Source organism: Bombina bombina, chromosome 12, assembly GCF_027579735.1.
Source record: "Bombina bombina isolate aBomBom1 chromosome 12, aBomBom1.pri, whole genome shotgun sequence".
NCBI lineage: Eukaryota > Metazoa > Chordata > Amphibia > Anura > Bombinatoridae > Bombina > Bombina bombina.
In genome coordinates this window covers 103,308,478-103,328,414 of record NC_069510.1, presented here as the reverse complement: position 1 = coordinate 103,328,414, position 19,937 = coordinate 103,308,478, and the positions used below count along the sequence as shown (strand labels likewise).

Sequence of the window (19,937 nt, the reverse complement as noted above, 5' to 3'; positions counted from 1 at the left end):
GTTTCCCTGGAAAGAAATGGAAAGTAGAGTTGATTTAGAAGCCATATCAGCATTCCAAGTCTTAAGCCATAAAGCTCTTCTGGCTAAGATAGCCAGAGACATAAATCTAACATCAACTCTAATAATATCAAAAATGGCATCACAGATGAAATTATTAGCATGCTGGAGAAGAATAATAATATCATGAGAATCACGATTTGTTACTTGTTGCGCTAGAGTTTCCAACCAAAAAGTTGAAGCTGCAGCAACATCAGCCAATGATATAGCAGGTCTAAGAAGATTACCTGAACATAGATAAGCTTTTCTTAGAAAATATTCAATTTTTCTATCTAAAGGATCCTTAAACGAGGTACCATCCGATGTAGGAATGGTAGTACGTTTAGCAAGGGTAGAAATAGCCCCATCAACTTTAGGGATTTTGTCCCAAAATTCTAATCTGTCAGGCGGAACAGGATATAATTGCTTAAAACGTTTAGAAGGAGTAAATGAATTACCCAATCTATCCCATTCCTTAGCAATTACTGCAGAAATAGCATTAGGAACAGGAAAGACTTCTGGAATAACCGCAGGAGCTTTAAAAACCTTATCCAAACGAATAGAATTAGTATCAAGAGGACTAGAATCCTCTATTTCTAAAGCAATTAGTACTTCTTTAAGTAAAGAGCGAATAAATTCCATCTTAAATAAATATGAAGATTTATCAGCATCAATCTCTGAGACAGAATCCTCTGAACCAGAAGAGTCCAAAGAATCAGAATGATGGTGTTCATTTAAAAATTCATCTGTAGAGAGAGAAGATTTAAAAGACTTTTTACGTTTACTAGAAGGAGAAATAACAGACAAAGCCTTCTTTATGGATTCAGAAACAAAATCTCTTATGTTATCAGGAACATTCTGCACCTTAGATGTTGAGGGAACTGCAACAGGCAATGGTACATCACTAAAGGAAATATTATCTGCATTAACAAGTTTGTCATGACATTTAATACAAACAACAGCTGGAGGAATAGCTACCAAAAGTTTACAGCAGATACACTTAGCTTTGGTAGATCCAGCAGGCAGAGGTTTTCCTGTAGTATCTTCTGGCTCAGATGCAACGTGAGACATCTTGCAATATGTAAGAGAAAAAACAACATATAAAGCAAAATAGATCAAATTCCTTATAAGACAGTTTCAGGAATGGGAAAAAAATGCCAAACATCAAGCTTCTAGCAACCAGAAGCAAATGAAAAATGAGACTGAAATAATGTGGAGACAAAAGCGACGCCCATATTTTTTTGGCGCCAAATAAGACGCCCACATTATTTGGCGCCTAAATGCTTTTGGCGCCAAAAATGACGCCACATCCGGAACGCCGACATTTTTGGCGCAAAATAACGTCAAAAAAATGACGCAACTTCCGGCGACACGTATGACGCCGGAAACGGAAATGAATTTTTGCGCCAAAAAAGTCCGCGCCAAGAATGACGCAATAAAATGAAGCATTTTCAGCCCCCGCGAGCCTAACAGCCCACAGGGAAAAAAGTCAAATTTTTTGAGGTAAGAAAAATATGATAATTAAAGCATAATCCCAAATATGAAACTGACTGTCTGGAAATAAGGAAAGTTGAACATTCTGAGTCAAGGCAAATAAATGTTTGAATACATATATTTAGAACTTTATAAACAAAGTGCCCAACCATAGCTTAGAGTGTCACAGAAAATAAGATTTACTTACCCCAGGACACTCATCTACATGTTTGTAGAAAGCCAAACCAGTACTGAAACGAGAATCAGTAGAGGAAATGGTAAATATAAGAGTATATCGTCGATCTGAAAAGGGAGGTAAGAGATGAATCTCTACGACCGATAACAGAGAACCTATGAAATAGACCCCTTAGAAGGAGATCACTGCATTCAATAGGCAATACTCTCCTCACATCCCTCTGACATTCACTGCACGCTGAGAGGAAAACCGGGCTCCAACTTGCTGCGGAGCGCATATCAACGTAGAATCTAGCACAAACTTACTTCACCACCTCCATCGGAGGCAAAGTTTGTAAAACTGATTTGTGGGTGTGGTGAGGGGTGTATTTATAGGCATTTTAAGGTTTGGGAAACTTTGCCCCTCCTGGTAGGAATGTATATCCCATACGTCACTAGCTCATGGACTCTTGTTAATTACATGAAAGAAATGCCAACAATAAAACAGTGATAACTAAATAGAAGCAAATTTGCTTGTATATGTGTATTGTAAATATGTTTCTATTCAACAATGTGAATCATCTGTGTAAAGTTCACTTTTGACAGGAATGTCTCTTTAAAAAAGGTACCAGTTAGACACAACCTAACACCTGGGGAACGTGAAGCCATCAGGACACTTGCTGACTATACCACAATTGGTTGGACCAGAACACTATTTGACTACACCTAACCTTATTAGTCCTATACTTTACACACGCCAAGATACTTAAGGGGTTGACTAATCCACCTGCCAGGCCAGTTGTGTTGGTGCGTGGTTCACTGCTACAACCCCTTGCCATATATGTTGACAGCCAACCACAACCTCGCAATGAACATGCAGTTGTACCCAAGAGACTCCAGTGATATTAACGTTTTAAACACACTGGATACAATTGAGAAATCTGATTGGCTGGTTACTCTTGATGTATCTATCCTTTACACAATTATCCCAAATGATGAGGGGATACTAGCAATTGAACAGATCCTTTGGTTATATCCGTATGTGGGCCCCCAGTTGAATTTGTGTTGAGGTTACTTGAGCTTTGTCTTAAACTCAATTACTTTTGCATTGAACAGACATTTTACCTACAAACATCTGGGACAGCCATGGATTTGAACATGGCACCCTTGTATGTCAATCTTTATATGGACACAGATAAAAAACATCTGGCACTGTGCATTTATTCTAAACCTAACATTCTATATAAACGTTACCTAGACGACCTACTGATTATTTGGCGAGGGTCCTTGACATTTGCACAACTGACACAGTGACTTGTTATTGGCAGCTGTAATTACCTCTTGCATATACCTTGATACTTCATGTAGCCATTCTAATTTCCCTGCTTTTGTGTGTCTATTGTATAGAAGGCATCAAGAACAGCTCTGTTGTCTTTGGATAATATCTGGATAAACACCATTAAAAGGGACAGTAGGCACTACTATAAAGAATAATATGCACACATACGGATATAAAAATCCAGTATAAAACCTTTAAAAAAAAACTTACTTAGAAGCTCCCAATTTAGCACTGTTGATGAGGTTAACCTGGTACACTCACTATAAGGGGCTGATAGCAGATCCTTCCCCTCCGCTGCATATGAAAAGACACATTATACAAACAGAAGCAGTCTGAAGTCTGTATACAGCTAAAACTTTGGGGCTTGGTTAGGAGTCTGAAAATCAACACAATGTACTGAACTATACATTTTTACAAAAACACCCAGATGGGCGATATAAATGAATCATCTACAAAACATTTATGCAAAGAAAAATCTAGTGTACAATGTCTCTTAAAGGGACAGTATACACCAATTTTTATTTTGCTGCATGTAATAGACACTACTATAAAGACTATGCACAGATACTGATCTAAAATTCCTGTATAAGACAGTTTAAAAACTTACTTAGAAGCTCCCAGTTTAGCACTGTTAAAAAGGTTAGCTGGAACACCCACTGCAAGTAGTTCTATAGCAAAAAAAGCAGACACTCCCTCCCCCTGCATATGAAAAGACTCTTTACACAAACAGGAGCAAGCTGGAGTAGGCATACATCAGTAAATATTTGGGGCTTTGTTAGTCTGAAAATCGGCGCAATGTTATTTAAAAATAAGCAAAACCTATAAATTAAAAAACAAAAAAAACTGTATAGGCTAAATAAATGGATCATCTACAAAACATTTATATAAAGAAAAATCTAGTGTATAATGTCTCTTTAAACTTTAACCAACTTGGGGAATTTTTTTTATTAAAGGGACAGTATACTCCAATTTTCATATTACTGCATGTAATAGACACTACTATAAAGAATAAGATGCACAGATACTGATCTAAAAATCCAGCATTAAACCTTTTAAAAACGACTTTTGATGAGGTTAGGCTGGGACACCCAGTGAAAGGGGCTGGGCAAACGAGAAGAGCAGACACTTTCTTCCCCCCCCCCCCCCTTCCATGCATATGAAAAGACAGATAACATAAACGAGTCTGCAGGAGTCTGTAAACGCGTGTATACATCTGACACTATGGGGCTTGGTTAGGACTCGGAAAATCAGCACAATGTTATTAAAAAAATAATCAATACTATACATTGTTACAAAATCACCCAGAGATGGTCATCAGCTACAAAACATTTATGCAAAGAAAAAAATCTAGTGTACAATGTCCCTTTTTTAAACTCTAGTAAATATTTAATGAGCCTTTACCAGAACTCAGTATTTTATATAAATCTGCTCTTTAGTGGCATTATAGTAATGGGGGGGGGGGGGGGGACATTTCTCCCAACTAAAATATTTTGGTATCTTGTTGTAAATAAAAGTAATGTTTGTACCCTACTTCCAAGTTTCAATTTCACACCTGCACTGGTGAGCTTACCTTACTCCAATTTCTTTGTTCATCTTGATCACTTTCTGAAGTTTTTAGTTGTGTAGTGGGGATATTGGACCCTGTCACTTTGTTTAAATCTTCCTTTCATTGGGTTCCTGTAGGGATGTGAAACCACTAGAGCAGAAGCTGCGTCCTAAGGGTCTGGGGTTGGGTGCTGACCGCACAGCGCTGAAGAATCTGGAGGATCAGAAACCTCGTAAACCGCCGAAACCAGGGGAGGTCCCAGAAGAAGAGTCAAAAGGCCTGGGCAAGGGCAGTGCGGTGGAAATACAAAGTGGTGCTCACAAAGACCTTTATGGAAAGGTGCGTGTAAACAAACTCGAACTTTTAATAATCTGTCCGAAGCATGAAAACATTCATTTTATTGTTTGTTCGTGCACACACACAACTTGTTATGATTGTCAGCCATCTAGAATAATCCCTAACAAATGAATTTAGGTGCGAAGCCTAGCAAATTTTGAATTTGTCAGCATGTTGTACCTTTCCCAAAGGTACATTTATAAAGTGAGTGTTCCTATTTCTTTAAATGATGTCATTCTTTAGGAAAAGTGTCCATGTGTTTGTTTTTTATATTTCAAAATCTGTATTCTACTCTGCATTTTTAGTTTAATCCTCACTCCATTCTTGTTGCAGGTAGAGGGTCTCGACCCAGACAATTCTCGTGCTATGGTCAAGCTTGCCATTAGTGGAAAGGTGGTCACTGTGTCACAGTTCGCTCTCCGCTTGGTCAGCAGTTCAGAATATAAAAAGAATGCAAAGGATTTAAGTGAGTACACACAGCAGGTCAACAAAAATACATAACATTAACTGAGAGATTACTAGGTGCGTACACACCAGTCAGTTATTTTACTGTATAATGACAACACATCATTGTCTGTGTGAAGGAATATTTGCCTTTTTTTTTTTTTTACCATTATATAGTAAATTTCCAAGAATGAGGGCACTCACAGGACTTGAATATGAAAGAACAAACTTTTATTTCTTGATTTCAACATGTATTTTGTCAGTCGATGTTTCAGCTATAGACTTGAGCCTGTATAACCGAAACGTCAACTGACAAAATACATGTTGAAATAAAAGTTTGTTCTTTCATATTCAAGTCCCTTGATTACTGATTCCCCGGTTTTGCATAACCAACAGGGTTATATTAATACACTTTTTACCTCTGTTATTACCTTGTATTTAAGCCTCTGCAGACTGCCCCCTTATTTCAGTTCTTTTCAGACTTGCATTTTAGCCAATCAGTGCTCACTCCTAGGTCACTTCACATGCATGAGCTCAATGTTATGTATATGAAGTACATGAACTAATGCCCTCTAGTGGTCAAAATGCATTTAGATTAGAGGCAGTCTTCAAGGTCTAAGAAATTAGCATATAAACCTCCTAGGTTTAGCTTTCAACTAAGAATACTAAGAGAACAAAGCAAAATTGGTGATAAAAGTAAATTGGAAAGTTGTTTAAAATTACATGCCCTATTTGAATCATGAAAGGTGTGTGTGTTTTTTTTTTTTTTTTTTTTTTTTTTTTTTTTTTTTTTTTACTTGACTGTCCCTTTTAATCCAGTTATCAGACCAACCCACCAGATGCCAGCTCCCTGGGTGCAAAAATATGGCTCAATATAGTAACAAACAATTGCACTCACAGTTCTTTCACAAACGAAAATAAGAATTTATTGGAACGTTTTGTTTCAGCTGATGAAGGGAATTATATTCTCAAATGTTCCAATAAATTCTTATTTTGTTTTGTGAAAGACCTGTGAGCGCAATTGTTTGTAAATCTCTCTCTTTTTCTCTTTCTCTCTCACACCAGCAGCAAGTTATTCACTCAGTGAAGGATAAAATTGTTTTTTTTATTTTTTTATTAAGGTATGTACATATAACATTTATATGCACTGGGAAATGAAATAGTGTCACTCACTTTATTGCTATATTCATTTTATTGCGTTGGTCTTGAATCGAACCTGCAATATCTCCGATGTACCTCACCCAGCATGGCAGATAGATATGTTCTAAATATATTGCTTGCTGTACTTTTTTAAGAAATGTATTGTACCTTAGCTTTGATTTCTGTCTCCTTTGGCAGCCAATAGGTTAATTCCAAGAAAAAACAGAAGGGGGAGGTAGGGCTTAATCTATTGCAGCCCTTCTTAAACTTTTTCCACTTGCGACCCCATTTCACACAATTTTTTTACGTAACCCCGGGTATATAAAATAGGTATACAAAGTGGATCATGCTGAGTGTTTCAAGAAAGAAATACGCGTTTCAGCTACTGCCTTACTCATAGACCGTGCTGTTACTGGCTACACAGCCTCCTTAAATCATGCTGATTAGACCTGACGTAACCTTTAGCATTCAAGATTAACTCTATCGATGCTAGTGCACTTGTAGGTAGCATAATAGGTAAGTATCCAGTAAATATTTAATTTACATAGCTTTTAGCTTAATCGTGGGTAAACACTAATAAAAGTGTCTCCCTATATCCTACACAACAGTTGCACTACTACATAATATCTGAGAGAGTTTTACAAACCTGAACTATAAGAATATAAGTGATCATAGACATGAGAATATCGTGTTACATACAAGGTAAAGCATATACTTCCAAACACTTATATATTTATATTCATAGCATCCTCAATAAATCTACTCAGATTGAAACTACGTGCCAACAGTCTAAATGGCCAATCCCTTGTAGCATACTTATGCCCGAGAAATACCAAGATTATATGTAAAATGACAAATATATCACTAATGTGCAGAAGTCCTGCGTAGGTTTAATGTTTTACCAATACATACAAGTCAACTATACATAATTGTGGGGACAATATCATGTTATACAATGAGAAAGTTAGCGCTTTCCTATGTCGTTATACATAACTGTCAGAAACATTACTAGTTGGATAATCCCAGTAAGTTACCCTTTAATAGTACATAGTATAGTGTGAATCCTATAGCTATACATTAAAACCAGTAGTTTATGTCTCTGTGGATTTATATGTACTTCCATTGTATCGGTAACATCCCAAATACATATCCTCAGATTGGAGCTGTGCGCCAATAGTGTCATACTAATGCTCGTGCTTAACTTATTCTTTCAAATATATCTATCAAAATGGCTAGTATAACCCTAATGTACAAAAGTCCCATGTTCTGAGTTTCACAAACACATTGAAAATATACACTTATCCCACACATAAATGTATGTACATGTCTGTCTTCTGAGAAAGTGTGTATGAGACATTTTAACAATACAGAACAATTGTTATTTGTTGACATATCTCCCAGTGGTAGCTAAGGGTTAAAATAAGGCCATAAAGTTTCACCTAAGAAGTTACAGGCAGAATTTATGGTCTGCAAAGCTCTGTGACCCTAATCGGCAGGATGGGGTCTTATCTAGTCGGGGAAAGAAGCAAGGAAGGCAGATAGTGTAAATTTACCAACATTAATTCACTGTCCTCACCTCTGTTACCTCTCTTCCTGTGACGGTTGCTGACAGGCTGTAAATAACGCACAGGAGAGAGATGCTATCCGGACCGGGATCAGGCAATCTATGAACCTCTGACTGCACTCTGTCAGCACAGTCAGTCACACTGACAGAGTGTGTACAGGCGTGGGAAAAAGGAAATGGCTTCCTCCCGCGCGAACTGCTTGTCTGCCTCCCAATTCAGTTAGAGCGCTTGCTTGCTCTGCGGGCACTAGTCACAGAAGTCAAGTGACTATTTCCTCCTCGTCTCGACCTCAGGCTCCGAGTCTGGCACTGCCTATAATTTTAGCGCTCTTGCAGCGCTACACTTATAATTTAAAAAAAAAAAATTAAATAAAGAATTTTTTTTTAAAAAAAAGCTTCCCACTGCTACCACGACCCCTACATTAGGTTTAAGAAGGGTTGATCTATTGAGTGTTACTTGCCCTGCAAAGACAGCAATATGTGCTAAGCCATTCCTGCAGGGCAAGGAACTGCATTACAGGAACTCTTAAAAGAAGTTACCTGACGGACTGCAGCATAAGTTTCTAGTAACTGCTTCTCCCACACACATCACCCCAGTAACATGATGTAGACTTCTGTTGTAGAAGAGTCCAGGTGCTGTCGCTGGCTCCACCAGCTGCAGATGAATTAGAGCCGTAGGGTTGCCATATTGGCGCTTTAAGGGAGGACACTTATGAAAAATACATGTGAGGGGCTGTTTAAAGAAATGTTTTGTATAATGTTCCATTATAAGAACCCTGACAGATGTATTTTTTTATATTTGTCCCCCTTTAAAGCGGCAATAATGGCAACCCTACTTGGAGGGTGCGCATTTGCTACTGCTTTCCCTCCCCCCATCCTCACTCCTCATGTACAGTGTGTGCTGCGTGCAGACTCATTTACCGCAGAGCGCCTGGGCCTTCTCTGAGTGATTGAGCAGCTGTAGAATAACTGACTTCACAACACATTTCCCCGGTGTCCTGGTAGGCCAGTCCGGACCTGGATGGATTGCAGGACCCAAAAGGGGTGTGAAACCTAAAGTAGTGTTAAAGTCAAGTTGTACACATCTCTGGCAGCTGGAGGATTAACGTGAATACTTGTAAATAATCAGGGTTTTGTTAAAGGGACATTAAACCCACATTTTTTTCTTTCATGATTCAGATTGAACAAGCAATTTTTTATTTTTTTATTTTGTACCAACAATGCCACAAATGTAATCATGGAACAGTCAAAACAGTTTTGTATAACAGCTACAAGAAATAAAGAAATTAATGTTGCAGTAAATGTGTCCAATCATCCTTATTTGTAAATACAAGCTTCATAAGAATGGGACTATCCACCATATACCGTTTATCATTTCAATTTACTTCCATTTTTTATGAAACACTGTTGGAGTTTTTAACTTAATATTTGAGAAAAAAAAACAAAAAAAAAAACGTTTCTCTCCCCCCTCCCCCACCCCCACCCGCGCCCGCCCCCCACTACCAGGCGCCCAATTGTACTATTTCAGAGCTTTGAAATGGAGTTATCATATATTCCACTTCTGCTAGAGAAAAACTTTTAATGAATTTAGACCATTTGCTAAAAAAAAACTGTAATTTCTTGCTCTGAGTTCAGATCTGTGGCCAGTTGTTCGATCCGATATTGTTTTTTAAGGTAGTTCTTTACTTCATTCGTCGTGGGTGTAAATCTAGTTTTCCATTTTTTAAAAATCAAGTTCCTTGCAGCTAAGATTACTAGGTTCACTAATTTGGCATCTCTGAAGTCTTCCTTATTTCTTGACAGAAAGATTATGGTTAGTAGGTTAAATTTAAACAAATCGGTTTTCACCCTTTTTAATAGCCAGAATTCTAATCTGTACCAAAATTGTTTGATTTTAGGGCATGACCATACCATATGTATTAAGTCTGCGGCTAACATACTACATTTTGGACATATATTGAATTCCTTATTGTTCCATCTATGAGCCTTGTCTGGTGTATAATATGTTTGATATAGAACCTTTATGTGGGACTCTCTCCAGGTTTCAGAAATAGTGGAATTATGGAGGAGTGTCAGGGATCTCATAATGTGTACTTCCTTATCTATGCTCGTAGGTAGTTGATCTGACCATTTCTGAGCTAGTTTCTCTACATTGCTACCACCTTCTTTCGAGTTAAGATAGGTATACCATGGGGAAATCGAACATTGACCTGCCTTAATCAGGGTTGGCCATGATTCCAGTTTCCCCCAGGTCCATTTCCAGTTGAATTGGGCTCGTAGCTGGCTAGTATAATGTCTGACTTGCAAGTAAGCAAAGAAGTCTTGGTTGTCAAGATTAAATTCCAGTTTCAGCTCATGGAAAGTTTTGATGATTCCTGAGTCTAAGTGGTAAAGCTGTGTGGTGCATTTAAGCCCTTGTTCCTGCCATCTCTTCAAATGGGGAGCTTGAGAGCCCTCTTGAAATTCTGGGTTCCCTAGAAAGGTTTGGTATCTGGGGATATTCGTGTTTATACCCATTAGTGCTCCAATCTTTTTCCATGCCTGTATTATTATGTATATAGTTTTATGGGTCTTCACCTGTTTGGGAATTAGATGAGCCGGTGTATGAAGTAATGATATTGGCTTCAGGGGGTAGATTATGCTGTTCTCTAATCTATTGTCCGTAAAATAGTCGGCTTCTGCTATCCAGTCTGCCGCAATTCGGCCTAGGAAAACTAGATTGTAAAGATATAAGTTAGGAAGGGCTAGTCCCGCGAATTGTTTTGCTAGATATAATCTCTGCAGCGAGATTCTAGGTTTCCTTGTCTGCCATATGAATTTGCGAAGCGCCTGATTGAATTTCTTGATATCTTGTGCTTTTATGAACAATGGGAGATTCTGCAGAATGTATGTTATCTTTGGTAGGATTACCATTTTATATAGAGCAGTACGACCCGAAAGGGAAAGAGGCAATTTCTGCCAGTCTCTCATTAATGTGATTGCATTTGTAATCATTGGGGTTATATTTAAAGAGTACCACTCTCGGGGATTGGATGAGACTATAATCCCTAGGTATCTAAATGAGTCTATGACTGTTTTAAATGGATTGTTTATTTGAGAGGTGTCAGTCTTTCTTAACCAGAGCAGTTCTGTCTTTTGTTTATTCATTCTATACCCTGCAAAATATCCGAAGTGTTCAATTATATTAAGTACTATTGGAATATTCTTAGCGGTGTTAGAGACATATACTAGCAGATCGTCCGCATATAGAGCCACTTTCAGTTCTTTATTGTGAATTTTGATTCCTTCAACATGTTTTCTGATTTTTATAGCTAGAGGTTCAATCGCCAAATCAAACAGAAGTGGCGAAAGCGGGCATCCCTGTCTCGTGCCTTGCCCTAGTCGAATGCTCTTAGATTCCTGCCCATGAATTACTAGTGTAGATGATGCCTGGGAGCAAAGATTATTTACTAAATTTAAGAATTTCTCTTGAAATCCATATTGTTTCAAGGTGTTTAAGATATGGTCATGGCTAACTCGGTCAAATGCCTTCTCAGCATCGATTGCTATTACCGCTGCGTCCTGATTCTGATCAGGCTTGCCTTCACTATTTTTAAAATAATCAATGGATAAGAGCAGTTGTCTAATTTTAGATGAGGAACTTCTTTTAAGAAGAAAACCTACTTGATCGCTATGAATCACCTCAGGTAAGCCTTTTTGCATTCTTTTGGCCAAAATTGAAGCAAAAATCTTATAGTCCGTGTTCAACAGTGCGATGGGTCTATAAGATTCTCTGCGTTGTGGATCTTTTCCTGCTTTGGGTATGAGGATCGTGTGTGATGCTAGGAAACTGGGGGGTATTTGGTTATTCTGTTGAAAGAGGTGGTTGTAAAGGATAGTTAAATGAGGAACAATTACTTTGTCCAAGCTTTTGTAGAATTCGTTTGGCAAAGCGTCAGGACCTGGCGCTTTTTCACCTTTCAGAGCTTGAATTGCCTGCATTACCTCTAGTTCTGTTATTGGGGCGTTTAGTGTCAAATTAAAATCAGGAGAGATTTTTGTAATATTAATGTCTTCCCAGAAACTGTCCCTTTTATTTATATTGACTGAGTCAGCCGTGTATATTGAATTATAATATTGAAAAAATGATTCAGTTATTTCCTCTGGTGAGGTAAGTAGTTTGCCGTTAATTTGTATTGCTTCAATTAATTTCGAAGATTTCGAGTTTTTTACTAATTTCGCCAACATTTTACCTGACTTATTACCAAATTTGTAAAGATTTGATTGGTATCTTAAGTTTGCTTGTGTAGCATTCAGGACTAAGAAAGTATCTCTATCCTCTTTGGCCTTAATGTACCTCTTCCAGTTCTCATCTGAGGGGAGGTTCAAGTATCTATTGTAGGCGTTAGTTACCGTAGCAATTATTTGTGTCTCTCTCAGGCGGGTTTCCCTTCTAATATTCGCTGTGTATGCAATTATGTCCCCCCTTAGTACCGCTTTTGCTGCTTCCCACAGAGTTACTGGGCTAGAGACTGAATTTTTGTTGTTTTGAAAATAGTCTTCCCATTTTCTTTTAAGCCAATCTCTAAACTTTGCAATTTTAATAAAGTGCTTGGGAAAAAAGAAGCTTTGTTTTTTAACAGAAATGTTTTTATCTGGAATATATAATGTGATTGGTGCGTGATCGGAGATCAGAATATCTGCGATTTGTGATTTAACCCCTCTTTGATATAAACTATCATTGATTAACATAAGGTCAATTCTAGATAGCGATTTAGTTGTTTTGGAGTAACGTGTACTTTTTGCTGTCAGGGTTTTGTGCCCTCCAGACATCTCTGACTGCTAGGTTCCGCATAAATGATTTAAATATTTTGCTTTCTAGCTTGTCTTTCTTATTTATTCTCTGTGCTACTCCAAATCTTAATCTGTCTAGGGGGGCTCGCGGGGACATATTAAAGTCCCCTGCGATGATTATATGCCCTTCCGCCATTTCCAAGATTTTTGATTGGAGAGAGTCCCAAAACCCATATTCAATTATGTTAGGTGCATACAGATTGCATAAAGTGTATGTTGAGTTTGATATCTTTAGTTTTAATATTATAAATCTACTAAGCGGGTCGATCCATGTGTCTAGTTTTTCATAATTTAATTTCTTCCCTAAGAGAATAGCCACTCCCTTTTTCCTTTTGATTGAGGGAGCAAAAATACATTCAGCCACCCAAGAAGATTTTAGCTTGGACGATTCTTCAGTGTTAAGATGTGTTTCTTGGATTAGAGCTATGTGGGTGTTTTATTTTCTGTAAATGTGCCAGTATTGTTTTTCGCTTAATTGGTGAGACAATCCCACCTATGTTCCAAGAGGTAATTTTAATATCTTTATTCATAGCTTGATTTTTATTCTATTTGTGGGAGAGTTAATTTTGTGCAATGGAGGGCAGACGCCGGAGGGGGGGGGGGGAGGGAAGAGAGAGAGAGAAAGAAAGAGAAAAAAAAAAAAAAAACACACATAAAGCATAAAGATTTGTCTCTAACAAAAATATGATAAGCATTCATAGGATCTCAATAGTAAACTAACTTCTATGGGGTAGACCTTTGACCCCATGTTCAGATATCTTTTTCTCGGCTTCCTCTGCTGAGTCAAAAAGAAACGTTTGACCTTCTAATGTAAGTTTGAGTGTGGCTGGGAAAATGACAGTTGCCTGCCAGCCCATTTTTAGCATTCTGCCACAGACCAGGGAGAGCTCCCTCCTCTTTAAGGAGGTCTCTATAGAGAAGTCCTGAAATAGCAGAATTTTATTTTCATTATGAAAGATAGGTTGTTTTTTGCGATAAGATTGAAGAAACCTAATCTTATCCTGAAAGTTCAAGAACTTTGTGATAATGGGTCTTGTCAGGAGCTCTCCCCAATCTGTGAACCCTCTCAATCAGTATGGGTGTTTGTGTTGGGGGAATTTTTAACAGTTGGGGCAAAAGATGTGTCATAAGCTCATCTTGTTTGAATGACTCTGGGAGGCCTATAATCCTCAAGTTATTCCTCCTTGATCTATTTTCTAAATCTTCAATTTTAGCTTGAAGTTTCAAGATTGTGAGCTGGTTATCTTCCGTTTTTGCCACATATGTATTTGTTGTATCCTCCAGATCTGAGATTCTCTGCTCTGCCTCTTGAATTCTTTGTGAGAATTGTCTGACCTCTAAGGTCAGTAGCGATATATCCTGTCTAATTTCATTTTTCAGTGAGTCAAATTTTGGGGCGATAGCCTCTAAAATACTAGCTACCAGGTTTTGTGTTTCGTGTGAGATTGATATATTTTGAAGTTTTGAGGGCGTTGTTTCTATAAGAGGCTCTACCAGTGTTCCTGTAAGGTTCTTGTTCCTGCGGTCCTTGTTTTTAGCTGCCGCTGCCATGCCTGGAATCGGTTTGCCAGTGAGTGATGGTGAAGTGATAAATTTATCCATAAACGTGAAAAAGAAAAAAAGAAGAAAAACCACCCTGTGTCAAGAATAAACGTTAACGTGCTATGTGAGAAAAAAAAAAAAAAAAAAGGGGGGGGAGACCCCGAAGGGAGGGAAGGGGGGGGTGGAGTGCGAGGAAAGTAAGGGAGAGAAGCGAGACAAGTGAAGTCGTCGCAGACCTCTCGTTCAGTGGTGCCTGATCTGTGCCAGAAATAAAAAAAACTGATTTAGGAGAAAACCCTCCATGCTTTGAGCCCCAATTCTACCCGCGTGCTTAGTGTGCTCAAGTGATAAAAATCAAGGACGCAGGTTTTTTGCGGACTATACAGCCTTTAAAATTATTTTTGTTACCTGTATTTCTCTCTGTTTGAGTTTTCAATCAAGGTATATTATCTTAGTGTGTCTATTCCTCTTTTAATATGTTCCCTAGGTGATCTTTTAATCCCTTCGGATCAGTATTTAGTGCGACCCGTAAACAAATGTGATTTATTTATCTCTAACAGATATATGTATGCTCACAAATTCTATATTCGTGAAAATTTTTTTATTTCCTTCTTTTACCCCTAACTCAGCATTGAAGCGTTGCAATAGGCCTGCCTTTATCTTTAAAACCCTTAATGTACCTTTTTAGGGCCCTTTCTACCCTTGCTCTACCTACTTCTTGTACTATGCACAAGGGCTGTTTTAAATTATCTGGTGTGTCAAGCTAGATGGTCCCCCATCAATTCTGACTTACCCACTCTTTTTCCTGTTCCCACCTTTCTCTCTTTATGTATATAGCTTTTTCAGCCTGCTAATCTCAAGTTGCTTACTCTCTTTTAATACATCACCAGTTGCTTTTCATGTGGGGGATAAAGTGCAATACTTATGGGGTAAGAGTAGCCCTTTCCAGTGTCAGCTATTTTGAGCCCATACAAAATTAGATTTTTCGCTCAGATTAATATACTATATATCCCCTTGAGTTTTAAGCTAACCATTTTCCTGGAACCATTAGCTCGAAAAAATTTCAATACATTTCAAACATTATATGCAGATACAGATATCAATAGAAACAATCAGATGATCTTTTCATTTATAATCAGCTTAAAACCAGGTTCAGCCAGCTGGGCTTAGAGCTTTCCTTCTTTAAAACCCCTAGGTATTCTTTACAGTGTTTAAGCATAAGCTCTTCAAAGTTTAACTCAGATAGCACTTTTTCCAGGCGTTACCAAAGTTTGTGATTATTTGCCCCAAGCAAAAAATAATTAGCATGTGTTAATGTTATAGGGCATGTAATTTTCACTTTTATGTCCTCTCCCTCTTTGTCTTTTTTCCTCCTTTATCTTCTCTGATATTGAGGGCTACCAATGATAGTGAAAGTACCCAGGTGTCTGAGGTGTGTTTTGGGTGCCCTCTAGTGAGGGTATTCGTTCTAAGCAGCCATAGGTTTAGTTCCCTTAGTCTCTGTTCTCTTGCTAAGTTTTCCACAACCTAATACCTCTTGATAAGATCAATCACAAACCCCCGGTGTATGGAGCTTTTTGATAAGCCTTGCTGATAAATTTTATTACAGAGAAAGCTTGTATAGTCACTTACCCCCTCTCATGCCGCCTGTTTGAGATATACGTGCTGGCTCTCAGTTCCATCGAGATTTGGGCCACAGCACCACAACACTCTCTCCACACTGCCGTCCTGTGGGTCTCCCCGTCCTAGCGCTGCAGATTCCGGCAGTCTCACCTCCTCTCACGCAGCAACGGTGGGAGAGGAGGGAGAACAATTCGGTGAGACCTCTTCAACAGGTGTAATCCACTCTGTAATTCCGCTACTGCCAGCTCACTCTCACCACCTCCCGCGCAGCACCTGTGGGGGAGGGGGAGGCAACCGGAGCAGTCTGATGACGCGTCGAGTGTTGCGCTGAGTGTTGCTGTGGTCCCTGCCGGTGCGTTGGGAGATTCTCGGCAAGGCAAAACCAGTTGGTACGGCGGCGGTGAGAGGGGGGCAGGGGTGGGCCCCAAGCAAAAAGGCTATTTGCGGTTCTGCCCGGAGTGCAGGTAAAGAGGGCAATCGCCTTTGGGGTTGTGTGAGCAGGTCCTTATAGTTCCCTCGATCCTTACTGAGAGGTGTAAGGTGTTCTCCACTGCTGTATTTAGCCTTGAGTAGTCTCTTTAGTCAGCGAAAAAGATACTTATTTGGATGACCAAGTGCTGGAACAGTGGGATGAAGTTCCACTGTCCTTGGTTCCAGAGATGCTGTTTTTCTGCCCACTGTGTAGCCTCTTCTGTGGGTTAGGGCGCAGGATTTCCCCCGCCAAGAGCTAAAGGGCTGGAGAGCAGAGCTCAGGTGCGTGCACTTAGCTCCTCCTCCACCGGAACCTCACCTTCAGAGCATGCAATTTTCAGGGCATGTGAACAAGCAATTTTAAACAACTTTCTAATTGACTTCTATTATCTAATTTGCTTCATTCTCTTGATATCCTTTGCTGAAAAGCATATCTAGATAGGCTAAGTAGCTGCTGATTGGTAGCTGCACATAGATGCTTTGTGTGATTGGCTCACCTTTGTGCATTAATATTTCTTCAACAAAGGATATCTAAAGAATGAAGCAAATTAGATAATAGATGTAAATTGGAATGTTTAAAACTGCATTCTCTACTTGAATCATGAAAGACATTTTTGGGGTTTATTGTCCCTTTAAGTACAAGGTGCTGTTAGTGTGTAACATTGCTGCTTTTTATAATTAATGCTTTGGAACAAAGTCTGTCTGTTAACAAGACAATGGGAAAGTTTTGCTGATATCTCTCCAGGTCCACAATCCGTGAAGACTGGAGAGGTGATTGAGATTCAGTGAATTGGCTGCACAAACTAACATAAAGACTGAGACCCTTTTAATGAATTTAGCACACTGCATATACCTACAGTTCAGCCACTTGCAGACATTTGTAGGGATTTTGTTTTTAGGCTTTTTTTGTACTTTACAAGATAAGACTGGTGGCGAGGGGGTCACTAAGGCCCCGATTCTAAAAAGATCTCTGGGCTGGAAAGATTCTATAAGAATATACACCAGCCCTTCTATTTCCCTGGTGGAATGATCTACTTTTCTCTTGTTAAGTGTATCCAGTCCACGGATCATCCATTACTTATGGGATATTAACTCCTCCCCAACAGGAAGTGCAAGAGGATTCACCCAGCAGAGCTGCTATATAGCTCCTCCCCTAACTGCCATTACCAGTCATTCTCTTGCACCCAACGAATAGATAGGATGTGTGAGAGGACTGTGGTGATTATACTTAGTTTCATACCTTCAATCAAAAGTTTGTTATTTTATAATAGCACCGGAGTGTGTTATTCCTTCTCTGGTAGAATTTGAAGAAGAATCTACCTGAGTTTTTCTATGATTTTAGCCGGAGTAGTTAAGATCATATTGCTGTTTCTCGGCCATCTGAGGAGAGGTAAACTTCAGATCAGGGGACAGCGGGCAGATTAATCTGCAAAGAGGTATGTAGCAGCTTATTATTTTCTGACAATGGAATTGATGAGAAAATTCTGCCATACCGATATAATGTAAACTCAGCCTTAAATGCAGTAGCAGCAACTGGTATCAGGCTGTCATGTATGTATATTTTACACTTCAGTATTCTGGGGAATGGCACTTCACTGGAATTATACTGTATGCATAAAACTTTAGCCTAATTTGCAGGGACTAGCAACAGGCTTTTTAATAACACTCAATTTATTAATGTTAAACGTTTTTTGCTGGCATGTAAAATCGTTTAATTTTCTGAGGTACTGGGTGAAAAAATGTTTTGGGCACTATTTTTTTCCACTTGGCAGTTGTTTTATTTAATTTATGACAGTTTACTGATCTCTCTCACTGTTATGTGTGAGGGGGAGGGACCTTTTTTGGTGCTTTTGCTACGCATCAAAAAATTCAGTCAGAAGTTTATTGTCTTCCCTGTATGATCCGGTTCATCTCTACAGAACTCAGGGGTCTTCAAAACTTGTTTTGAGGGAGGTAATCACTCACAGCAGAGCTGTGAGATTGTAGTTGACTGTGATAAAAAAACGTTTATTTCTGGGAGCAATCCTTTGCTAAAATTGTGTTTTTTACAAAGATTTGATGCTATAACTTTTCAGTTTATTAATTTTCAACTGTCATAACTTTTTCTGTGCTTCTTATAGGCACAGTACGTTTTCATATTATAGTAAATTACTTGAAAAGTATTTCCAAGTTGCTAGTTTATTTGCTAGTGTGTTAAACATGTCTGATTCAGAGGAAGATATCTGTGCTATATGTGCTAAAGCCAAAGTGGAGCCCAATAGAAATTTATGTACTAACTGTATTGATGCTACTTTAAATAAAAGTCAATCTGTACAAATTGAACATATTTCACCAAACAACGAGGGGAGAGTTATGCCGACTAACTCGCCTCACGTGTCAGTACCTGCATCTCCCGCTCGGGAGGTGCGTGATATTGTAGCGCCGAGTAAATCTGGGCGGCCATTACAAATCACATTACAGGATATGGCTACTGTTATGACTGAAGTTTTGGCTAAATTACCAGAACTAAGAGGTAAGCGTGATCACTCTGGGGTGAGAACAGAGTGCGCTGATAATATTAGGGCCATGTCAGACACTGCGTCACAATTTGCAGAACATGAGGACGGAGAGCTTCATTCTGCGGGTGACGGTTCTGATCCAAACAAACTGGATTCAGATATTTCAAATTTTAAATTTAAGCTGGAAAACCTCCGTGTATTACTAGGGGAGGTGTTAGCGGCTCTGAATGATTGTAACACAGTTGCAATACCAGAGAAAATGTGTAGGTTGGATAAATATTTTGCGGTACCGGCGAGTACTGACGTTTTTCCTATACCTAAGAGACTTACTGAAATTGTTACTAAGGAGTGGGATAGACCCGGTGTGCCGTTCTCACCCCCTCCGATATTTAGAAAGATGTTTCCAATAGACGCCACCACACGGGACTTATGGCAAACGGTCCCTAAGGTGGAGGGAGCAGTTTCTACTTTAGCTAAGCGTACCACTATCCCGGTGGAGGATAGCTGTGCCTTTTCAGATCCAATGGATAAAAAGTTAGAGGGTTACCTTAAGAAAATGTTTGTTCAACAAGGTTTTATATTGCAACCTCTTGCATGCATTGCGCCTGTCACGGCTGCAGCAGCATTTTGGTTTGAGTCTCTGGAAGAGACACTTGAATCAGCTCCATTAGATGAGATTACACACAAGCTTAAAGCCCTTAAGTTAGCTAACTCATTTATTTCAGATGCTGTAGTACATTTAACTAAACTTACGGCTAAGAATTCCGGATTCGCCATTCAGGCACGCAGAGCACTGTGGCTAAAATCCTGGTCAGCTGACGTTACTTCTAAATCTAAATTGCTTAATATACCTTTCAAAGGGCAGACCTTATTCGGGCCCGGGTTGAAAGAAATTATCGCTGACATTACAGGAGGTAA

General features: G+C 38.9%; 1 protein-coding gene across 1 annotated transcript in view; it reads left to right on the top strand.

Moving 5' to 3' along the window:
• The window catches only part of GPKOW (G-patch domain and KOW motifs), a 66,890-nt gene that overhangs the window by 22,096 nt on the left and 24,857 nt on the right, over positions 1-19,937 (top strand). Inside the window, exons 5-6 of the mRNA XM_053696215.1 lie at positions 4,706-4,907; positions 5,238-5,370. Coding sequence (XP_053552190.1) covers positions 4,706-4,907; positions 5,238-5,370 — 335 coding nt within the window. The remainder of the gene's footprint in view (positions 1-4,705; positions 4,908-5,237; positions 5,371-19,937) is intronic.